This window comes from Ahaetulla prasina, chromosome 1 (assembly GCF_028640845.1).
Source record: "Ahaetulla prasina isolate Xishuangbanna chromosome 1, ASM2864084v1, whole genome shotgun sequence".
Classification (NCBI taxonomy): domain Eukaryota; kingdom Metazoa; phylum Chordata; class Lepidosauria; order Squamata; family Colubridae; genus Ahaetulla; species Ahaetulla prasina.
The window spans coordinates 281123843-281143022 of record NC_080539.1 but is presented as its reverse complement, the minus strand read 5'-3'; the positions used below and the strand labels follow the sequence as shown (position 1 = coordinate 281143022).

General features: G+C 35.3%; 1 protein-coding gene across 2 annotated transcripts in view; it reads right to left on the bottom strand.

Annotated features, from left to right (window-relative positions):
• Positions 1–19180, bottom strand: part of LGR4 (leucine rich repeat containing G protein-coupled receptor 4) — an 81355-nt gene that overhangs the window by 31145 nt on the left and 31030 nt on the right. For both annotated transcript variants that reach the window (XM_058161074.1, XM_058161083.1), the window contains exons 2-9: positions 16678–16749; positions 10378–10449; positions 8541–8612; positions 3585–3800; positions 3034–3105; positions 1801–1869; positions 939–1010; positions 773–844 (exon numbers count right to left, since the gene is read on the bottom strand). In XM_058161074.1, coding sequence (XP_058017057.1) covers positions 773–844; positions 939–1010; positions 1801–1869; positions 3034–3105; positions 3585–3800; positions 8541–8612; positions 10378–10449; positions 16678–16749 — 717 coding nt within the window. The remainder of the gene's footprint in view (positions 1–772; positions 845–938; positions 1011–1800; positions 1870–3033; positions 3106–3584; positions 3801–8540; positions 8613–10377; positions 10450–16677; positions 16750–19180) is intronic.

The following is a 19180-nucleotide window of genomic DNA, read 5'->3' as shown; positions in this document are numbered from 1 at the left end:
CCTCCAACTTTTCTCTGCTGAGTTGGGAAGCTGGCAAAGATTTATTTAGACCTGCCTATATGTGAGCAAAATCCTTGAGATGAATAAAAACTGCAAATATATGGTTCATAGTATGTGAATTTCTACTGGAGCTCACCTGAGCATAAGATGATACTGAAAAGTTTCCTATTCAGTATTAGAAAGTTTAAAGTGGGTTAGCAGATACAATGCTGATACACCTTGTGTTAACATCTTAACAAGGCTTAGATCTTCATAAAACTGGCAAGAAAACTTTTCATCAGTCATTATGTCTTAAGTATAGAAATTCTGTTGCGGATCTTCTGCAATAATGTTTATTTTTCACTGTCCAGCAATAAAATGGCTATTCTTCACTATTTCTTTCCTGCAAGACTTTATAACTGCAACTCCACTTACAATAAACTATCCATTATCAGCTTGCATAATACATTTTATTGATCTGCATTTATTATAATTATGAGGTTGAATGTTTTCATTTCTTTGCAATATTGCAACATTAACCAAAGGTTTTAAAAAGTTTATTTCTTCTTTTAAAATGTTTTCCTTTGTTTACTAAACAAGCTAATACAACTGGACACTGTAACAGTCTGTAATACACTTATTGTTCCAGGTTTACTTATTTCAAAAAGTAACTATATATTTATGCAAACAAAATCTAAAGCAAAGATTCTGGGAATTCCACTGAATATATGTACTTAGGATTAGAAGACTAATTAGCGCAAGTGCATTGTAAATTAACTGCAAGAGTACTTACAAAGAATGCAAATCTGATAAATTTTGAAAGGCTGAGTTCCCAACAAAGGATAAAGGGTTATCATATAGATGTCTGAGGAGGAAAAAAAGAGGCAAGCTTTATCATTCATGCATTTATTTTTTAATCCATTAAACCCCAAAATTTATTTTTTAAATTAAAAACTTACATTGTTCTTAACAGCGGATTTCCTATAAATGCATTATCAGGGATCATGGAAATAGAATTGCTGTGAAATCCCCTAAAAACAAATTGAAATTACTGGATTAATAATTTATTATCTGGGGATCATATATAAAATCTTAGTAATTTTTTCAAAATGTGTAAAAGGGAACAAAGTAAAAACACATTTTCTGTAAGAAGGAACAGCTTCTTCTCTACGATTTCAAAAATTCTTTATATACAAGTTCTGTGTACTGGAAGATAATCTTTCTAGAAGTTATTTCAATACTTACACCAGGAAGTACAAGTATATCTTCCATGCAAACATGGACAACAGATATTATAGTCAGGCAACTCAAGCTGAACTTATCCAGAATTATCTTTAAACAAACCTATCAGCAAATAGAATTAAACCAATTGGAAGCCAGATTTGACCTATTAGAAACCAACTAATCAGTAAAAATGATCTGAATTTTAGAGGCATACTGGAAGAGTTTGGTAAGAAAGAACTGAAAAAGGATATAGAGAAGACTTAACCTGATACAACATGATCAAGATAACTATAACTATTATAAAAATTTATATATTTCAAAACTAAAGAGGCAATTTTAAAGCTATAAGGAAATAAAATCTCTTTGAAAATGAAAGTTATTGTAATAGTCATTTTAATTCATTAAAAAATAACCTATATTGCACTCATCTAAACAATACCAAATACAACAGACCCAAAAGCCAGATCACTTATTATTTTAATTTGATCCTCCCATTTGAACTTAATTTATTTTAGTTTATCAAAGGAAAAACATAGCCGTCCTAAAACTAAACATTTTTTGTTGGAAAAAAAATAAAGAATATGTAGTAATACTCACAATTCTTTAATGCTTGGAAGTGATTTAATTGCTTCTGGAAATTCCACCATGTTGTTATAATTTAAATCCCTTGAAAGAACATAAACGATGGCATTATGTGGTATATTATGAAAAAAATAACAAAATTTTAAAATAATTAATAATTAATTTGTTTAAATCCTCTTGGTTTAAGCTTGCTATGAGCCTCCTACTATGCTATAAATGCATGAACACACATACACTGGACACACATTTATTTCAAATATTTTATCCTCCCTTAGGATACTGTTAATTTTTCACTTATTCTGGGTGTCCAACCTAGCTCATTAATTTTAATAGATTTTAGAATCTGGATATGGAATCACTAGAATTACCTCCTTCCAATCTGTCTTTGATTACTGCAGTGCTTGCCTTACCCTCTTGCTGATATTCAACTATCAAATTACAAGTTCTTCTTGGTAGGAGCAAAGATCTTCTTGCTTCAGAGCAATGTCAGTTCCCTATTCTCAACCTATTCAGAAATCTGGGGTTATTGTTAGGAATGTTATTTCCTTTCACCTTACTGTGTGACTGACTGTAATGATTCCTTTAAGTTATTAAGATAGTTAAGATAGTCTATAATTTCTTTGTCTCTCTGATCTTTTTCAGTAATGCCAATTAATTATAGGTTGATATCAGCTTACTGGACCTTTCTAATATATGTATGTATGTATGTATGTATGTTTATATATATAACTTCTACTCATGCTAGCAGTCGCTAGATCAAATGTGTTGCATAAAAAAGCATATATGATATCTCAACTATTCCATAGTGCCATGCTTATACCCCCTAAAAGCAACAATGCTTTCCCTTTTCTCTTTTCAAGTATCATTCCTTCTTTGTCTGTTTTTGTATTGTCCATCTTTTTTGCAATCTAGCTGGAAAACTAGGAGGGAAAAGCTAAAACCAGCCCAGTTACCAAAATCAAAGCGATACCGTACACTGAAGGAACTGTGAAGTTTCCCCATTACTGCAACAAAATAATTTGGGAAAGAAAATCAAACCAAGTTGTGACCAGTTCTGTTTCATAACAAAGCATTAAGTATATTTGTAAATGTATGTAAATCTAGTTAATCACAGCATAATTGTGTTTAATTATAAGCCTGTTCATTTTTAAACCAAATAGTTTAAATTCCTAATGTTAATATTTCAAGGCATTAAGTCTTTTTAATGTATTTTGTTCTGTTATAGAACCTCAAAGTTAAGATACTCACAAAGTTTCTAGGTTGTTTAATCCATAAAAACAGTGTTGGCCCAATGTTTTTATTTTATTGTTATGGAGATGCCTGAAAAAGAAAAGGGAATGTAGAATCCATTACCTCATGAATCATTTCTTGCCACAGTTTCCCAAAATTAAGATTTATAGCAAAAAAGGCAACACACTTGAAAGATCACCCTGAGTAGTGAACTATTAACATATAAAATCCCTTTGGTTGTCAAGCAAGGTAATAGAAAAATAAATAAATTATATATTGAAATCTACTCTGCATTTTTTTGTTTTTAAGAATAAAGTTTCTAGGTGTGAAAAAAGCAATCCTCAGATTCTGACAAAATCTATGGAGGAATCCAGAATGGATTTTCACGGAAACTAACTTGATAATAAGATTGTCCTAAAGTCACAAGTATGACAGGAAAGATTATGTAAATCTTGCCTTCCAGAAGTATCTTGGAATAGATTTTTCCTTTGTAAAAATGTAATGAATTTCTAAATCCATTTGTCCCTTAAATTAAGTATTCTTTGAGATGACAGAATGCAAATACTTACAGGACTACAAGGCTTGACAGATTTCTGAATCCAAAATCAGGGATGTGGGTTATTTTATTGAGAGCCAAAGTTAAAGCTTGCAGTGAGAGAAGATTGCTAAGTGGAATAACAGGAACTTCAGTCAAACTATTATCATCCAGCCACAAGTGACGTAGTTGAACTAGACCCTCAAAACTGTCTTCTGGGACAACTGTAATATGGTTAGCATCTAAACGTCTGAAAAAAAGAATAGGAGCATTAAACAAAAGGTATATAACACGAGAAGCAAACTATTTTTAAAAAATGTAAATGATTAGAAAGAAGTAAATATTTGAAACTGGGCGAATGTAGCCCAGAAACTCAGACATGGATCATGCCAATATAGGCCAGACTATATAGTACAATATAGTCTAGACTAGAGGGAAGACACTAAGCTATACACACCGTACAGTACAATTTTTTTTAAATTATTATTATTATTATTATAATTATTGTTGTTGTTGTTGTTGTTTCGACTTCTATACCGCCCTTCTCCCAAAGGATTCAGGGCGGTTTACAGTCAAAGTAAAATCAATTAATACAAAGGAAAATTTAGAGTTGATTGAAGAACTTAAAACCAATAAAACCCCTTATTAAAACCCCACTAGGCCAGTCCTGCACGGTAAAACAGAAAAACAGAAACAGAAACAGAAAACAGAAATTTATCTATCAGAAGAACATAAAACAATTTACAAAAATAAATAATTGTTCAATTACTCATGGACTCAGTGAATATTCCTTTTAAGCACTACAAGGACACCTTCTTAATAATTGACATCCTGCAAAAGGAAAAACTGACCTGACCTAATACAACTCCTCTCTCAGCTACAAGGGATTCCTGGGAATTTATTATTGTAATCACCGGTAAAATATCCTTAAAGAGCTGGATTAGCTACTTATGAACAATTTACCCTAATTCAAGATGACAGCATTGATCTATAAGATAAACAGTTTAACAGTCAAATTCTGCAGTTTCTGTCAGCCCCCTGAATTGATGATAAGGCCTGCCTGTGCCTCCATCGTAGGAAGTCATCCAGAGTGTGACAATTCTTGTTTCCCGGAATTCTCAATGATGGCAACCCAATTACAGAACTCCTTCAGAAAATAATGCTATCAAATTTGAGATAATTTAAATCAGGTTTATTTTTATTCTTAGCATATACAAATACCAAAATGTTTCTATGCTACGTTTATCCATTTTCCAACAAACCTAAATATTTGTGAATGTTCTAGGCACTCTGATATTTTTGCTAATAAGAACCTCAGCTTATCAAGTGCCTGCTCAAACACTCTGATTTTCATGTTTCATTTCATGAATTTTAAATAATAGGTTCACAAATTAATTTGCAGAAATATAAAAGCATAATTGTATGCTGTATTATTATATAGACAGTACTTATGCTTTTTACTATACTTCTGAAAATGGCCTATATTCTGTTGATGAATTGTGGTTACAAAAATCTTAAGAAAAAAATAATTATTATAAAGTTAAACTACAATTTATGTAAGAGTTTCCTCTTACTAAGTTCCAGGTTTCTTTGAAACATTTGGTCATAAGCAACCTATTTAAATTCTAGTCAATAAAATTCTGGCTACTGGGCAGAAATATCAATTTCATTTTTTACCATCCTAACAGATCTCCCTCAAGCATAAGCAGATCTCCCTAAAGTATATAAAAGACAGATAGAAAAAGCAAAGGATCAATTATTTGTTATATAAATGTAGGATGCAAATGAATGAGTGATATGCAGGAACTTGCCAAATTGATAATTTATTCCCAAGAGCATACGTCAGAGGTGATGAGTAATGAACATGATAGAAGGCTATAACAACCTCCTTTGATAAAGTGCTTTTCTGGCAAGGTGAAGAAAGCAATACCAACCATGTAAATATATTTCTCTAAAGGATGACCAATTACTTCTGGTTAAGAGATTTAGATAGAACTTACAACCAGAACATAACTTACGTTTTAATAAAATCCAAGCACTAAATACTAATGAAAACTAAATCAGCAACAAGAATAAAGCAGTATGAATCAAGTACCTCTAAGAAGATTATGCTTTCGTTACCATTTTACATGTTATATCTCTGTACAATTACAGGCTCTACCATTTAGTAGTACAAAAATGATATAATGGAATATAGTGGAGAGAAAAGAAAAAGATCAGAATTTTAATTATACAGGGCATAAGCATAATAGCTTCCCCTGTTCTGCTCATGATAAGAAAAAAAATCATTTAATATTTCATTGCTTTTCAGTCATTTTACACCTTGTCCATGAAACCCAATTGGATTATTCTATTCTTGGTTGTGACATAGTCATACCTCAAATAAACCTAATTGTGGGCCTGAACGTTGATAGACCTTTCATATAACCACTCTTTGATCTAAAAAGCAGATTAGCATTATTTTTCATTTTTAAGAAAAAAATTAGTACTCGGAAAATGTGTATCTCAATAAATCAGAAGATATCAAACCATCCACTGAAGGCCGGGAATTAAACTATCCCAAACTAAAAAAAGTCAAAAGCTTCTGAGAAGGAAAAATATATTTTGTCATCAATTAAAAATTCCCCTAAAGCAGATGTCACCAACCGGTGGTCCGTGGACCACTGGTGGTCCATGAGAAAATGTTGGTAGTCCACGGCGCACCCGGGTGGAGGAGCTGCTCCCGGATAAGCAATGGCCAGTCCCGTGACTAAAGCTCTGGAAGATGGGACTGGCCAGGCAGCTGTAAATCTCCGCTGTTGAGGTAGGTTCGGGCAATTTGTAACTTTGCAGCAGAGCCCTCGCTGGCTGGAATGAGGTAATGGTGCAAGGGGTGGGAGGACGATGCAGGCGGACCGAAGCAACGGGTGATGGGAATCCCAGGCTGTTTCTTCCCCCTGCTTTAGTTTCCTATCGGCTAAACCCACCAGTGGCTGTCCCTGCCACTCGCCCTCCCTTCCCAGTCACTCTTCCCCTGGCAAGGGAAGGGGAGGGAGGGAGGGAAATGGAGATTTGCTCTATATTCCAGAGTGGGAGCTGGATCTCGTGGCTGTTTCTTCCAGCCCTTGTTGGTGCTCCTGCACGTCAGTCTCTCGGGGAGACGCTTGACTTCCTCTCAGCCCCAAGACTGGCTGGCCCATGAGATGACAGAGAGAAAGAGAATGAGAGAGAGAGAGAAAGAGAAAGAAAGAAAGAAAGGGGGAGAGAGAAAGAGAGAGAGAGAGAAAGAGAGGGGGGAGAGAGAGAATGAGAATCATAGAAAGAGAATGAGAGAGAATGAGAGCACTGCCTTCTTGGAAGAAGTGCGGGGGTGGGGCCAAAGGGGGATGTCTTGCATTAAGTATCAACCCTCCCCCACCTCAATTTCGCGAGGTGGGCACAGCAGGCAGCAGTTCTTCCCAGCGCTTTGCTCCCACAAGCATGAAGCCATAAATACCAGCCTGAAGGCGACGAGTGAGACCTTGTTGAAACGGCGCCAAGATACCCTCAACCTTACACAGGAAAAGACCTGAATATGAAACTTATTTCTATGCCACCATAATAAAAAAAAATATTCCCAGTGATTTAGTTTGTTCTAAACTAATTAAACTAAACTGGCCCCAATGGAAGGGGTGCGCAACTTGGGCGTTCTCCTGGATGAACGGCTGTCGTTTGAAGATCACTTGACGGCCGTCTCCAGGAGAGCTTTTTACCAGGTCCGCCTGGTCCGCCAGTTGCGCCCCTTTCTTGACCGGGATGCCTTATGCACGGTCACTCACGCTCTCGTCACTTCTCGACTGGATTATTGCAATGCTCTCTACATGGGGCTACCCCTGAAGTGTACCCGGAGACTGCAGTTAGTCCAGAATGCAGCTGCGTGGGTGATTGAGGGAGCACCGCGTTGCTCCCGGGTAACACCACTCCTGCGCAGTCTGCACTGGCTACCTGTGGTCTTCCGGGTGCGCTTCAAGGTTTTGGTTACCACCTTCAAAGCGCTCCATGGCTTAGGGCCCGGGTACTTACGGGACCGCCTGCTGTTCCACATGCCTCCCACCGACCCGTGCGCTCTCACAGAGGGTCTTCTCAGTGCCGTCCGCCAAGCAGTGTCGGCTGGCGGCCCCAGGAAGGTCCTTCTCTGTGGGAGCACCTACTCTCTGGAGCAGAACTTCCCCGGTTTGCGCCAATTGCCTGACCTTCGGACCTTCCGCCGGGAACTGAAAACTTATTTATTTATACAAGCGGGACTGGCCTGATTTTTAAATTTTAAATTTAAATTTTAAACTTTTAATGGTAATTTTATTGGGTATTTTTATGGTCAATCGACGGTTTTAATTTGGCCTTTTATTGAATAAGTTTTTTAATTGTTATTTTAATATGTATATTAATTGTTTTAAATGGAGGCTGTACACCGCCCTGAGTCGTTCGGGAGAAGGGCGGTATAGAAGTTTGATAAATAAATAAATAATAAATAAATAAATAAACTAAACTAAGAAAAATGAAAACATTAATATTCACATAAGAGGCAGCATTTTGAAACAGTTTTTATTACTTAAATTTATGTGCCTCTATCTAATTCTATCTTCAAGAATTACTGAAAGACTAACCAAGACCAACCCCTCTCATCCCCGCACTTGATAAATTCCTTTAAATATTTCTATTTATTTTATACATATTAAATCGCTTATAATTACTTGAATATAGTAGGGTATGTCTCCTGTAATAAAATGAATAAATCAATTAATTTTAAAAAAGAATCTATAATAAAGTCTCTGGAGCTTCCATAATTGAGCTGTGTATATCATTAGGCTTTTCTATTACATTTATTTGAGCTTTAATTTAAAAATTGTTGCATTTGCAACAATTAAGAGTGCTGTCTGAACAATCCGTTAATTTTGGTTTCCAAAATACAAAATAATTCATGAAATATAAAATATGAACCCAACTAACATGTGTTCAAGGCAATACTACTTACAAGGATTGTAATCCACTGAGTCCTCTGATGGCTTCTTTAGGAATAGTTTTCAACTGATTGTTCTGCAAAGTGCTGGAAAGAAAAAGAGAGAAAGAACTAAAAACTGATGTCCATTATTTAGCACAATTTCTTCCTGCTATATGTTTTATATACATGCCTCCTCCCTCATTTTGGTATTCTGAATCAAATGTAGTTGTGTATTATAATATAGTATATTATTATTATATTATAATTCTATATAGTAATATACTATAATAATAGCATACAGTATAACTATCATGTAATATAACTGAGTAGGGACCTGGTAGCTCAGTGGCTAAGATGCTAAGCTTGTCGATCAAAAGATCGGCAGTTCAGTGGTTCAAATCCCTAGTACTGCGTAATGGGGTGAGCTCCTGTTACTTGTCCTAGCTTCTGCCAACCTAGCAGTTCAAAAGCACATAAAAATGCAAGTAGAAAAATAGGGACCACTTTTGGTGGTATGATAAAAGCGTTACGTGCGCCTTTGGCATTTAGTCGTGCTGGCCACATGACCATGGAGACATCTTCGGACAGCGCTGGCTCTTCGGCTTTGAAACAGAGATGAGCACCATCCCCTAGAGTTGGGAATGACTTGCACATATCTGCGAGGGGAAACTTTACCTTAATATAACTAAGTAATATAACTGTGTCTCTTAAGAAAACCTTACTCTCCTTGTTATATCTGTTTTTCTTTTAATATAATAAAAAAGAAAACAAAAATAAAAGGAAACACTTTTAAGAAGAGAGGCAATCAGTCAGGGACTAGTTGTTGTTTCTTTATCCCAAAACTTTTTATCTAGTATCGTAATGAGGAACAATGGGGGGAATTGGTTCACTTGGATAGCATACTGGCTAATTTGTAGATACATTTTGCAAGAAAATCCTGCAAGAAACATGTTTGTAAATGGAAAGCATCTATAGGATTAGTTGACTTTCAGCTCTCCATCAGACACAATTTGAAGTAGTATGACAGAAGAAATAACCCCTGATAGCTTGCCTCAGCTATTTTGTCTAAGAGCCACGCTACAGCTGATTAGCGCTGTAGGTGGTGGCGGCCGGGAGGCGCGATTCCGGAGCTGCTGCCAGAATAAAAAGCTCCAATTCATTGGTGGTAGAGGATTAGGAGCTTCTGCCTCATTGAGGACTCAAAGGTACCTACCAGAGGCCCAAATGGCTGCGGCTAAGCCGCTGAAAATGGTGGCTGCCTGGAGTGAATTGGTAGACCGATGCCTCTATTTTCAGTGGAGGTAAACCGGTGTGCTCCAAAAGTCAGAAAGGTAGACCGGTACGGATCTGCTATGTTTTAAAGCAAGCCTGGCAGACTGGCATATTTCCTGACTAAAAAAAAACCTTTTGGTCAAAAAACTCACAGTGACTCTGAAAGAATCAAATAGAAATGGGCTGGAAGCCAGATCTGCTAGAGATGTTTCTCTCAGGCCAACTGAGTCAAAACTGGGCCCAACAGGAAGGAGGAAGGGGTGTGGTCAAAAAACTATAACTCAATCTCTAGGTGGATCCGGCTGTAGCAACCCATGTCTGACCGATGTCACAGTTTCACTGGAGAATATGGTATTCTGTGCAACAATCCTCAAAGAAAAATGGGGTACAAATACATATTTTTCTTTTTCTCAGCAACTAAAAGGTTGATGTTGCATCTGAATTATGAGAAAAATAAAACTTTTTTCCTCATTATTGGCTCTATACTGTATTAGAAACTAGAACAAAAACATATTGTTCTGCTCATTCTATCAGTGAACATGCTGACTGGACAAGAAAGAAAAATTATACTATGAAGCCCTGATTTTTGATTACTTACAGAACTTTGAGTTCCTTCAACCCAGACAAGGCCTTTGGATGAATAAAAGCAAGGTCATTGCCAGCTAGCCGTCTGGAAAAGATTGCAATAAAAATACATACATAGTATTTCTGTTTGTCTGATAGATAAATTATAAGTGCAAGTATAGAAATAAACTTTTACACACATTCCAGAAACTCTCTCCCAATGATTTTATATACAATTGTCATCAACAACACATTTCTTATTCAAAGCAACACAGTGAATATGCATTCTGCAAAATAGTCTGTTATAATTAAGCTTAGTTTTATATTTAATATGTATAGTACTTTATTATAATCAAAATTCTTACACACACACACACACACAAATAAATGGACAGGACCAATGGCCTTCCTAGTCTAACATTCTTTTTTTTTTTTTAACTGGTGGTGAGATGCTCAGAAATTAGGTACAGTATGAGATTTCAAAGGGAATCATATTCAATGTCTATACGGATGCTAACGATCCCAGCCATTATAAACAGGATTCTTAATGACAGTAAAATTTGTGTGGTGTAAGGCTAAGTCCCTTTTAAAGCCATCTACGTTAGTAACCACCACTACATTTTACAGCAGTGAATTTTATATACTTTAACCATGTTTTGTGCATAGATGATGTTCATCTTTTTGCCTGCTGGGAATCTCCTGTCATTTGATTTAACAGGATGTCTGGATTCTAGAATTACAAGAGGAAAAATGTAACTGTTGTTTCTTCTACAAGGCATTATTTTAAAGTTGTCTATCACTCACCTACACTTTTCCCTCAAAGGCAGGATCTAATAAATAAATGCATTTATTATATCAATAATATGGAATAGTTTAAACCATTTAATCCATAGTTTGTCAGTTTGTTTTTCAAATGAATTGTACAGGTTGTATGCTATATTCAAAGTGGAAAAAAATTTGGAAGTGATTTATCTTGGTCTGATTTTTTTACATCTCAAAAACCTGATATTTTAGAAGACGTGTTTGTAGACTTTCTATATCCACTGTACTGTAGGTCAGCAGTCACTAACTGGTGGTCCATGGACCACTGGTGGTCCATGAGAAAATTTTGGTGGTCCGCAGAAAAATTATTTGCATTTTTATATTGCATTAAATACTATTTCTCTTTTTTAAAAATTCATATTAGTGGTCCACGGGATTTAAAATTATGAATTTAGTGGTCCCTGAGGTCCGAAAGGTTGGTGACCCCTGCTGTAGGTGATCTGCTATAGGAACACAGTTATTTTAACATATGGTTAGCAATTACTTTTTTATTGTAAAATGTGTACGTGCACGTATGTGTGTCTGCATTATAGAACACTTTAAATTGAGATAAAGTTGAAATATTTTCCTGGATATTGCTAGTTGATTTATCTAATCTTTCTCTTTTATAATTCAATCCTGCTTTGATTAACTTTCAGTTCTTTAGCTTTTAGTTTCAGTTCTTTTATGCTTCTTTCAAGCAAATGTCATAGCTAAAGCTACATGATGGTAAACCTCAATCTGAAAATGTTTCCCCTGTCCTATCTACCAATTTAATGTTAAATAGTATGGGAGACAAAATGAAATCCTGTTAAAACTCCACACCACAGTTCAAAGACACAGGGAAGAACAGAATCATCATTCATTACTATTACTAAGGGAAATACAAGCACACCACAAAAACATGAATGATGTAATTTTGATTTCAGACAAGGAGCCCCTGATAATTTACATCCTCTGTTTCGCTCAACCCTCCCCCTGCCATCCTTTTCTCTGTTCCAGGGAGCATAACGTTTCCTTTCTATAACAGAGGTAATGACCATTCTCTATAGTTATATAAGCATCTGGGAGTTGTGCAGCTGTACAAATATCTTGCTTGAAGTTCAAGGAAAGGTTGCATAACATTTTATTCAGCTGATATTTATTGAAAAAAAAATCATTATATTTTTCCCCACAAAGAATGTATATCATGCAAAAATAGACAATCAGGTGATAAGCTAATCTTTTTTAAAAAGGCAGGGGGGAGTTTAGGTGTTATAATAATAATATCAGAGTTGGAAGGGACCTTGGAGGTCTTCTAGTCCAACCCCTGCTCAGGCAGGAAATAAAAATTGAAAAATTGTGTGTTATAAAATTGAAACTTATTTAAGTTGTTTACAGGTTACTTTGTAACAAGCTTCCAATCGATATCTTCAAACAAATAATTCATTCTAATGGTTGTTCCAAATTATGGGCAATTTCTATCTTCCAGGGTGTAAATTAAAAACAATTTAATCGGCCAAGTGTATCACTGTGAAAAGGTGAACACATACCTAAGACAATACAGATAATTTATTTTAAAAAAATGAGTTTAAAGAAACAGAGGTTGCCACTTTTTAGAGCATATTAAAATGAAGTGTATATATTTATTTTTCTAATATACTCTGCACCCAGTTAATAAGAAAGAATATATCATACATTGTCCTGATGGACTGTCAATCATATTAATTCAATGATAGGATCATCTTTAGTGAATTATGTTCTAGTGTGATATGAAAACCATATTTACTGAGGATATCATGTCTTCTTTATTAAAATGATATCCTCTTGGAGAAATATCTCTTCTCATAGACTAATATTTCTTGCTTTGAGAGATAGAGCAAAGCAGAAATGTGTGACTGCTTGATCAAAAATAATTACAATATGCTTTTTTTTCTGTCTCTGATCAACACAACATGTGGAGATAGTAGAATCAACAACTATACCATAAAAAGCCCTAAGAACCTATAAGCACAGTGACTATAGCCGTGATGGTGAACCTATGGCACATGTGCCACCGGTAGCACGCAGAGCCCTCTCTATGGGCACGCCAGCCATTTTCCCAGCCCAGCTCCACTGCACATGTGTGCACACCTCCCACAGGCCAGCTGGTCTTCGGGTCTCTGCTGCACATGCACGGGGAGGCAAAGCGCATGCATGGGGACACATGCAAATGCATGGGGAATGTGTGCGCATGCACAGGGTGCATACACGGGGTGCTTGCATTGCATTTTGGGGGTTTGGGGTGGCACATGTGCATTACTATAAAACTAAAAACTGAGTTGCAATATGGTTATATAACATTTAATTAAAATTCAAGACATATTATATGGTGCCACCTACAAAAATAAAATGAAACCCCAGTTAAAAATTAAGCTGCAGGCACAAGCCCAAGTAACTGGAGATTAGTGACAGCAGTACAATTATAGGAATTCTAGAATTCATATTTGCTTAGCCTATCCAGATGTGGGTTTTTGAAAAGGGAGCAGTTTGAAGAAGTACAATCCAATACTCTGTACCAAGAATCTGAAAGTGTTGGTTCCAAAGTAGACATAAAGCATTGCTTTGAAAGCGCTACAACAGATTTTGGAATGCTCACTTGGCTTTTTGCTTCATTTTCCCCAGATGTCTGAGTACACATACGTGTGCGCAGACAACTCTTCCTTCAAAACTGCCAGCAAAGCTGTCCACACTCACAAATCCATAGACAGTATGGGATGGGCTTTGAAGCTTCCAAAGAATGCAGTTACTTTAACAATCCAAGAAAGGGCTTTTCATTGCAAAATACTTTTAAATGCTCAGCACAGCTATAAAACATTAGATTAGATCCAGCTTCATATCATGAATTTTCTTGTTTTGTTCCCAGAAAAGCCTTTATATACAATCAGAGTCATCTGCCCCCTCCCTCGCTATACAGGAACACATCCTTAAGTACACACTCACTTCTTTGAGTGTCTTTTCATTACTAAGGATGATTTTTGTCTTTTCTTTCTGTTGTTACTAAAAGTGGTGCCATCTTGAACTTGAATAATCACTACTATTGCAACAGTTTGTGCACTTTTGAATGACAAAGAACTCCAAATTCTGGGATTTTAAATCCTTTAATGCTAATACATTTAGGCTAAGTAGAGGAGTAGCTACAACTGCTTTAAGTTTTTTAAAAATAATTTTGTGGAATACATTCATATATTTGTACAGAACTGTGGATATTTTACAGGGAAAGCAAGACAGCTGTCAAACTCTCCAGGAATTCTAGTCCCTATCTAATACCCAGGACAGCAACATATTAATTACAGCTGATTTATAGTTTGTAAAGGAATCTTGGTAGGTGCACATGTAACTTAAGTGCTCAGAACAGTAAAATGGGCCTTAAAATAGCTGTATCAAGCTTTCAAGAATTATTTTCACAGCCCTAATGCACTTGTTGACATTACATAGAGTACACTTATCATTAAAGGAAATGGCGAAGTCCTTGATAGTCTTCTGTAATGGTTTTTTATAAATTACTTTCAGAAGAGGAATTGCCACAAAAGAAAGAATTTCCATTATATTCATTAGCATGCTACAGATTATTAAATACTAATATTATTATGTAAATTGTATACACATATTTGGCCTGAACAGTGTATAAACTATAACTCTTTCATTTGATTACACTTATAATAATTAATGGTTAACATGAAGTAAACAAGTTCCTCATGAAGGAGAAAACAAACCAATATAACAAATGTGACAGGAGGAAAGCTACTATAATTAGTCAACTTGTATATCTGAATATAAGATAATTTTAATTTAATCGAATACATAAATAAATTTCTAAACTACTATAAAAAAAGAGAATGTGGATCACATTATAAGGGACCTTCATTTAGTTAGTTGGGCATAATTTTAACAATATTTGCAATATTCAGTAGAATTTGTTCTTGAGTTCTGATTCCCATAATATATTTTTATGAAGTTTACAACAGCAAATATTACAGGTAGTACAAGGGTTCTGAATGTCTGTCTTAAAGTGCAGACAAATGGCCCCAAATGATTACAGCTCTCACTTATAAAGTTCTCAACTACTAAGATGAAGTTCCCAAGTACTAATTGCTTTATTTATAAATAGTAAAGGATGTTTCAGGTTTGTCAGCCTATCCTACTCTGTGAACTACAGTGTGCAACAAAGGTCAGCAAAATATTTTCTAGAAATAAAGACAATTTGGATGGCTTTCCTTGAGGCTTTTGTCTTTTGGGTGGAGCCTTTTAATAGAAGAGACAATTTAGACTGAATAGCTAGGTGAGGCTTTTTTCAGTTTCTATGCTCCTGGGAATTTTAGAACTTTTCCTCTTAATTTCTGTGATTTAAAAACATTGTCCATTATATTATATATCTTATTTTCCTTCAACAAAAAGAGATCTGGAAATGTACAATTCCCCTCACAAACATCTAGTCCAATGCCATATATGAGAAAAGTATACATTGATCCTATTCATACCACTATATAGCCAGTATGTAGGCTATTCTATTAAAAGGTAGGTGTGTGTGTGTGTGTGTGTGTCTATCTATATTTTCTCCATGACTTTTTGAATTGGGCAATATGAACATTAAAAGAAACACATATTAAATTATTTCAAAATTTTAGAAAGTTGCGCCAGAAATTTAAAATGATTGAAGTTTACAACAAATTGTGTGCTATAGCCCCAGGATAAAGTGACTTGGCTAATCTTAACAATTTATTTTTAACTTTTTCTTAAGAATGAGACAAAATTTCATCATGTCCACCTAGTAACATCAGTGACAATCTGTAAATCTCTGAAGCAAAATGTGGCTCTTAACTACAGGAAAGTTCCCAACTTATCACATGCAGTAAGTAGCAATAATTTCTTAGTGGTTAGAACAGGACATTTTTGTAAAACAAAGAGTTGGTACTTTTTTCTTGTTCATGTGTCCAAAAATTAAGCAAACAAGTTAGTAAATGTTTGAAAACTGTGATCATGAATTGGATAAGATACCACATCTCCTTAGATATAGGTCTGCCCTGATAATTTTTGGGAATCTGTGCTTAGCTATTTTTAGGAATTCTGAAATATACCTCTTATATAGTGGCATGGACTGGAGAGATGAAAGGGTTTTTATTGTTTGTTTTTTTGGCTTTTCAGCTGTCAAATTAGACAAGGCAAAATATTTTCCCATATCATTCAGATGTTCCTGGCACATGGTAAGCACAAGAATTTGTCACATATTGTATATGTTATGCAATCAATATAGTACAGCTCCATTTAAAACTGTGGTAATTAGACACTCCCATATTGCCTTTGGGCAACACTGTAATTGCATTATGTCGTCACTGGAATCACAATTAAAATAATTACTATGAAAAGGTCTTGTGAATATTTGAAGAAATATATTTTGTCTCTCATTAGCACAGTATCATTACTCTTCATTATTTAGTTTTAAAGGAATTCTTCCGCCAATCTCCTTCACTCATTCACTTTCCATACCACAAAGTATGTTAGATTTAATACTCACAGCTCTTCAAGATAAGGGAAATTCTTGAAGGCATTTTCTGGTAATCTTGTTATATTGTTCATACTGATGTCCCTAAATGTGGAGAGCAAAAAACAAAACAAAAATTACAATTCTGTGATAGAAATTATTTTGATCAACTAAGTTACAAGTAGAGGTTGCTGGTGTTTTCTGAGCTTGGTTGTTTTCTTGCAGACATTTCATTACCAAGCTAGATAAGAATATTGTAACCTGGCATAATAATGAAAACATTAAATGGCAAACCCCAAAACCAAGTAAGCACAAATACATATTAAAAACCCTGAGTATTTTGACAATTCAAAGGCCTTTTAAGTGTCAATTCTATGAATCAACTATACACAAGAGGAAGACAGTACTGGGACTTGAGAACATACACATAAAACATTCTTTTCAGGCTAATTGGACAACTGAGCGTACCCTTGGCATGGAATAATAACTGAGTGTTATGTGCGGGTAGCTGAGGTGGAAAAACAGAACAAAGACAGGTGAACAGAATGAAAAATATGTCTGGGTAGAATAGGAAACAATGGTTTTGTAACAATCCATTTAGATTTCTTTCCTTTTATGGGTTTTACTTTAGATATTTACTGAACAGCCCAATAAGTTTCAGGTGAGCACCTATATCTTGTATCTTTCATATACAAATTTAACAAGCATCAAATATAACAAGAACGTAAAATATACATAAAATTATCTTTATTCTGGTAAGAGTACTAATTTAGGAACATAGTTGTACCTACTTCACCAACTCAGAGCTATAACTGCACTGCATTTCTTTGATTGTAGTTATCAGGACACATATGCAGACATGAACTACTGGAAGGTTTTGTTTTTTTTAAGTAAGCACCATAAATTTAAGCATTCATAACAATCTCTTCCTTTAAAAGAAAGCAGAAGCAAAAGCACAGATAAAAACACATTCAAACCTTAAAAATTAAGCCTATCAAGCTGATAAGTATATAGTAAGAACATGTCTCAGCTCTCTACCATGGTCATACTTTTCTGTAAAACATATTTTTTTTAAAAAAAGCTCCTCAAGATAATTGTTTTAAACAAACTTGAATTTCAGTCCACAAACATATGCAGACAAGTGCTTACATGACAGGTATGCAAAACAATTTGTTGGTTTCCTCTCACAGGAAGAGAGATCGAGTACGATAGTTTTCCTTGTGTGTGATCAATTACTTTTAATATTTGAAGTCACATCACTGGAAGGGAGGATGAAAAAGGAGGCTAATGACCCAGACTGTTACAACAGTATTTATTTAAATAGGTTCAAATCAATAAGTCTTTCTGTCTACCTACTTTAATGATCTGAACAAATTCTAGCTATCATACAAGTATTCTAGTCCCACTGTAGCCATGAAAGCCCGCTTCATGACTTTAGTCCAGTCACTCTCTTAGCCTAACTCACCTAACAACTTTGTCGCATGCGCATCAGAAACCCGGAAGAGGAACGGGTGATGCTGTGCATGCCAGGCAACATGGCTCGGCGTGCCAGTTTGGACACACATGCCATAGGTTCACCATCATGGGCATATAGGAACAACAAAGTGTGTTGGATATGTTTGCCACTTTGTTATTTGTAAAAATAATAAAGGTGAAATACAAATAAATAAAAATAAATACAACTTAATTTTTATTGCCTTTGGTATTATTATGTTCAGACACTCCATAATGTACTGGCATATTATTCTTGTCTTCCCCTTTTCTCAATCTCACCATAATAGATAACATCAATTAAAGCCATAAATTAAAATCACTGAAAATTCATATACTGTATGATCAGAATAGGGACCTTCAAATCTTCTAGAAAGATAAAAATAATAAATGCTGACAACAGATGGAATCAACATAAGGTATTCCCAGATTCCACCTTGTTTCATGCATGAAAGCAAGCAAGATAAACTCAACACTGAACCAAGATTGAAAAAGATCAATAGATCAAAGGTTTGAAAGATAACCTTCCCTTACGGGACACTGTGGTCTGTATACTCTTTGCCTCATATAAAACTGTACCGACCTTACCAAATTTTGTTCATTGTCAACTTTCAAATCCTCTACAACAGGGGTAGTCAACCTTTTTATACCTTACTCCCACTTTTGTATCTCTGTTAGTAGTAAAATTTTCTAATCGCCCACCAGTTCCACAGTAATGGTGATTTATAAAGTGTATCATCGTCTGCGCATGCCTCTCACACATCATGGATTGGGTTGTGGGGGGCGCCGGCTACCTGCTCTGCTTGTCTGTTACAGCTGGGTGGTGTGGGGGGAGATGCATGAACTATTCTGCGACGAGGCTCTTTTGTTTGTGGTTGAACTACAGCACCATTTAGTTTCACTTATGTAACATGAACTAAACTTATGCGTGGGCGATACAAATAGTATATTTTCAGAAATTTAAATTGTCACAGGGAATTTTATGAAAACTTAATGAAAATGTTTTTAAATAATGCTATGAATTTTTTTTTTAAAGTCAATTAAA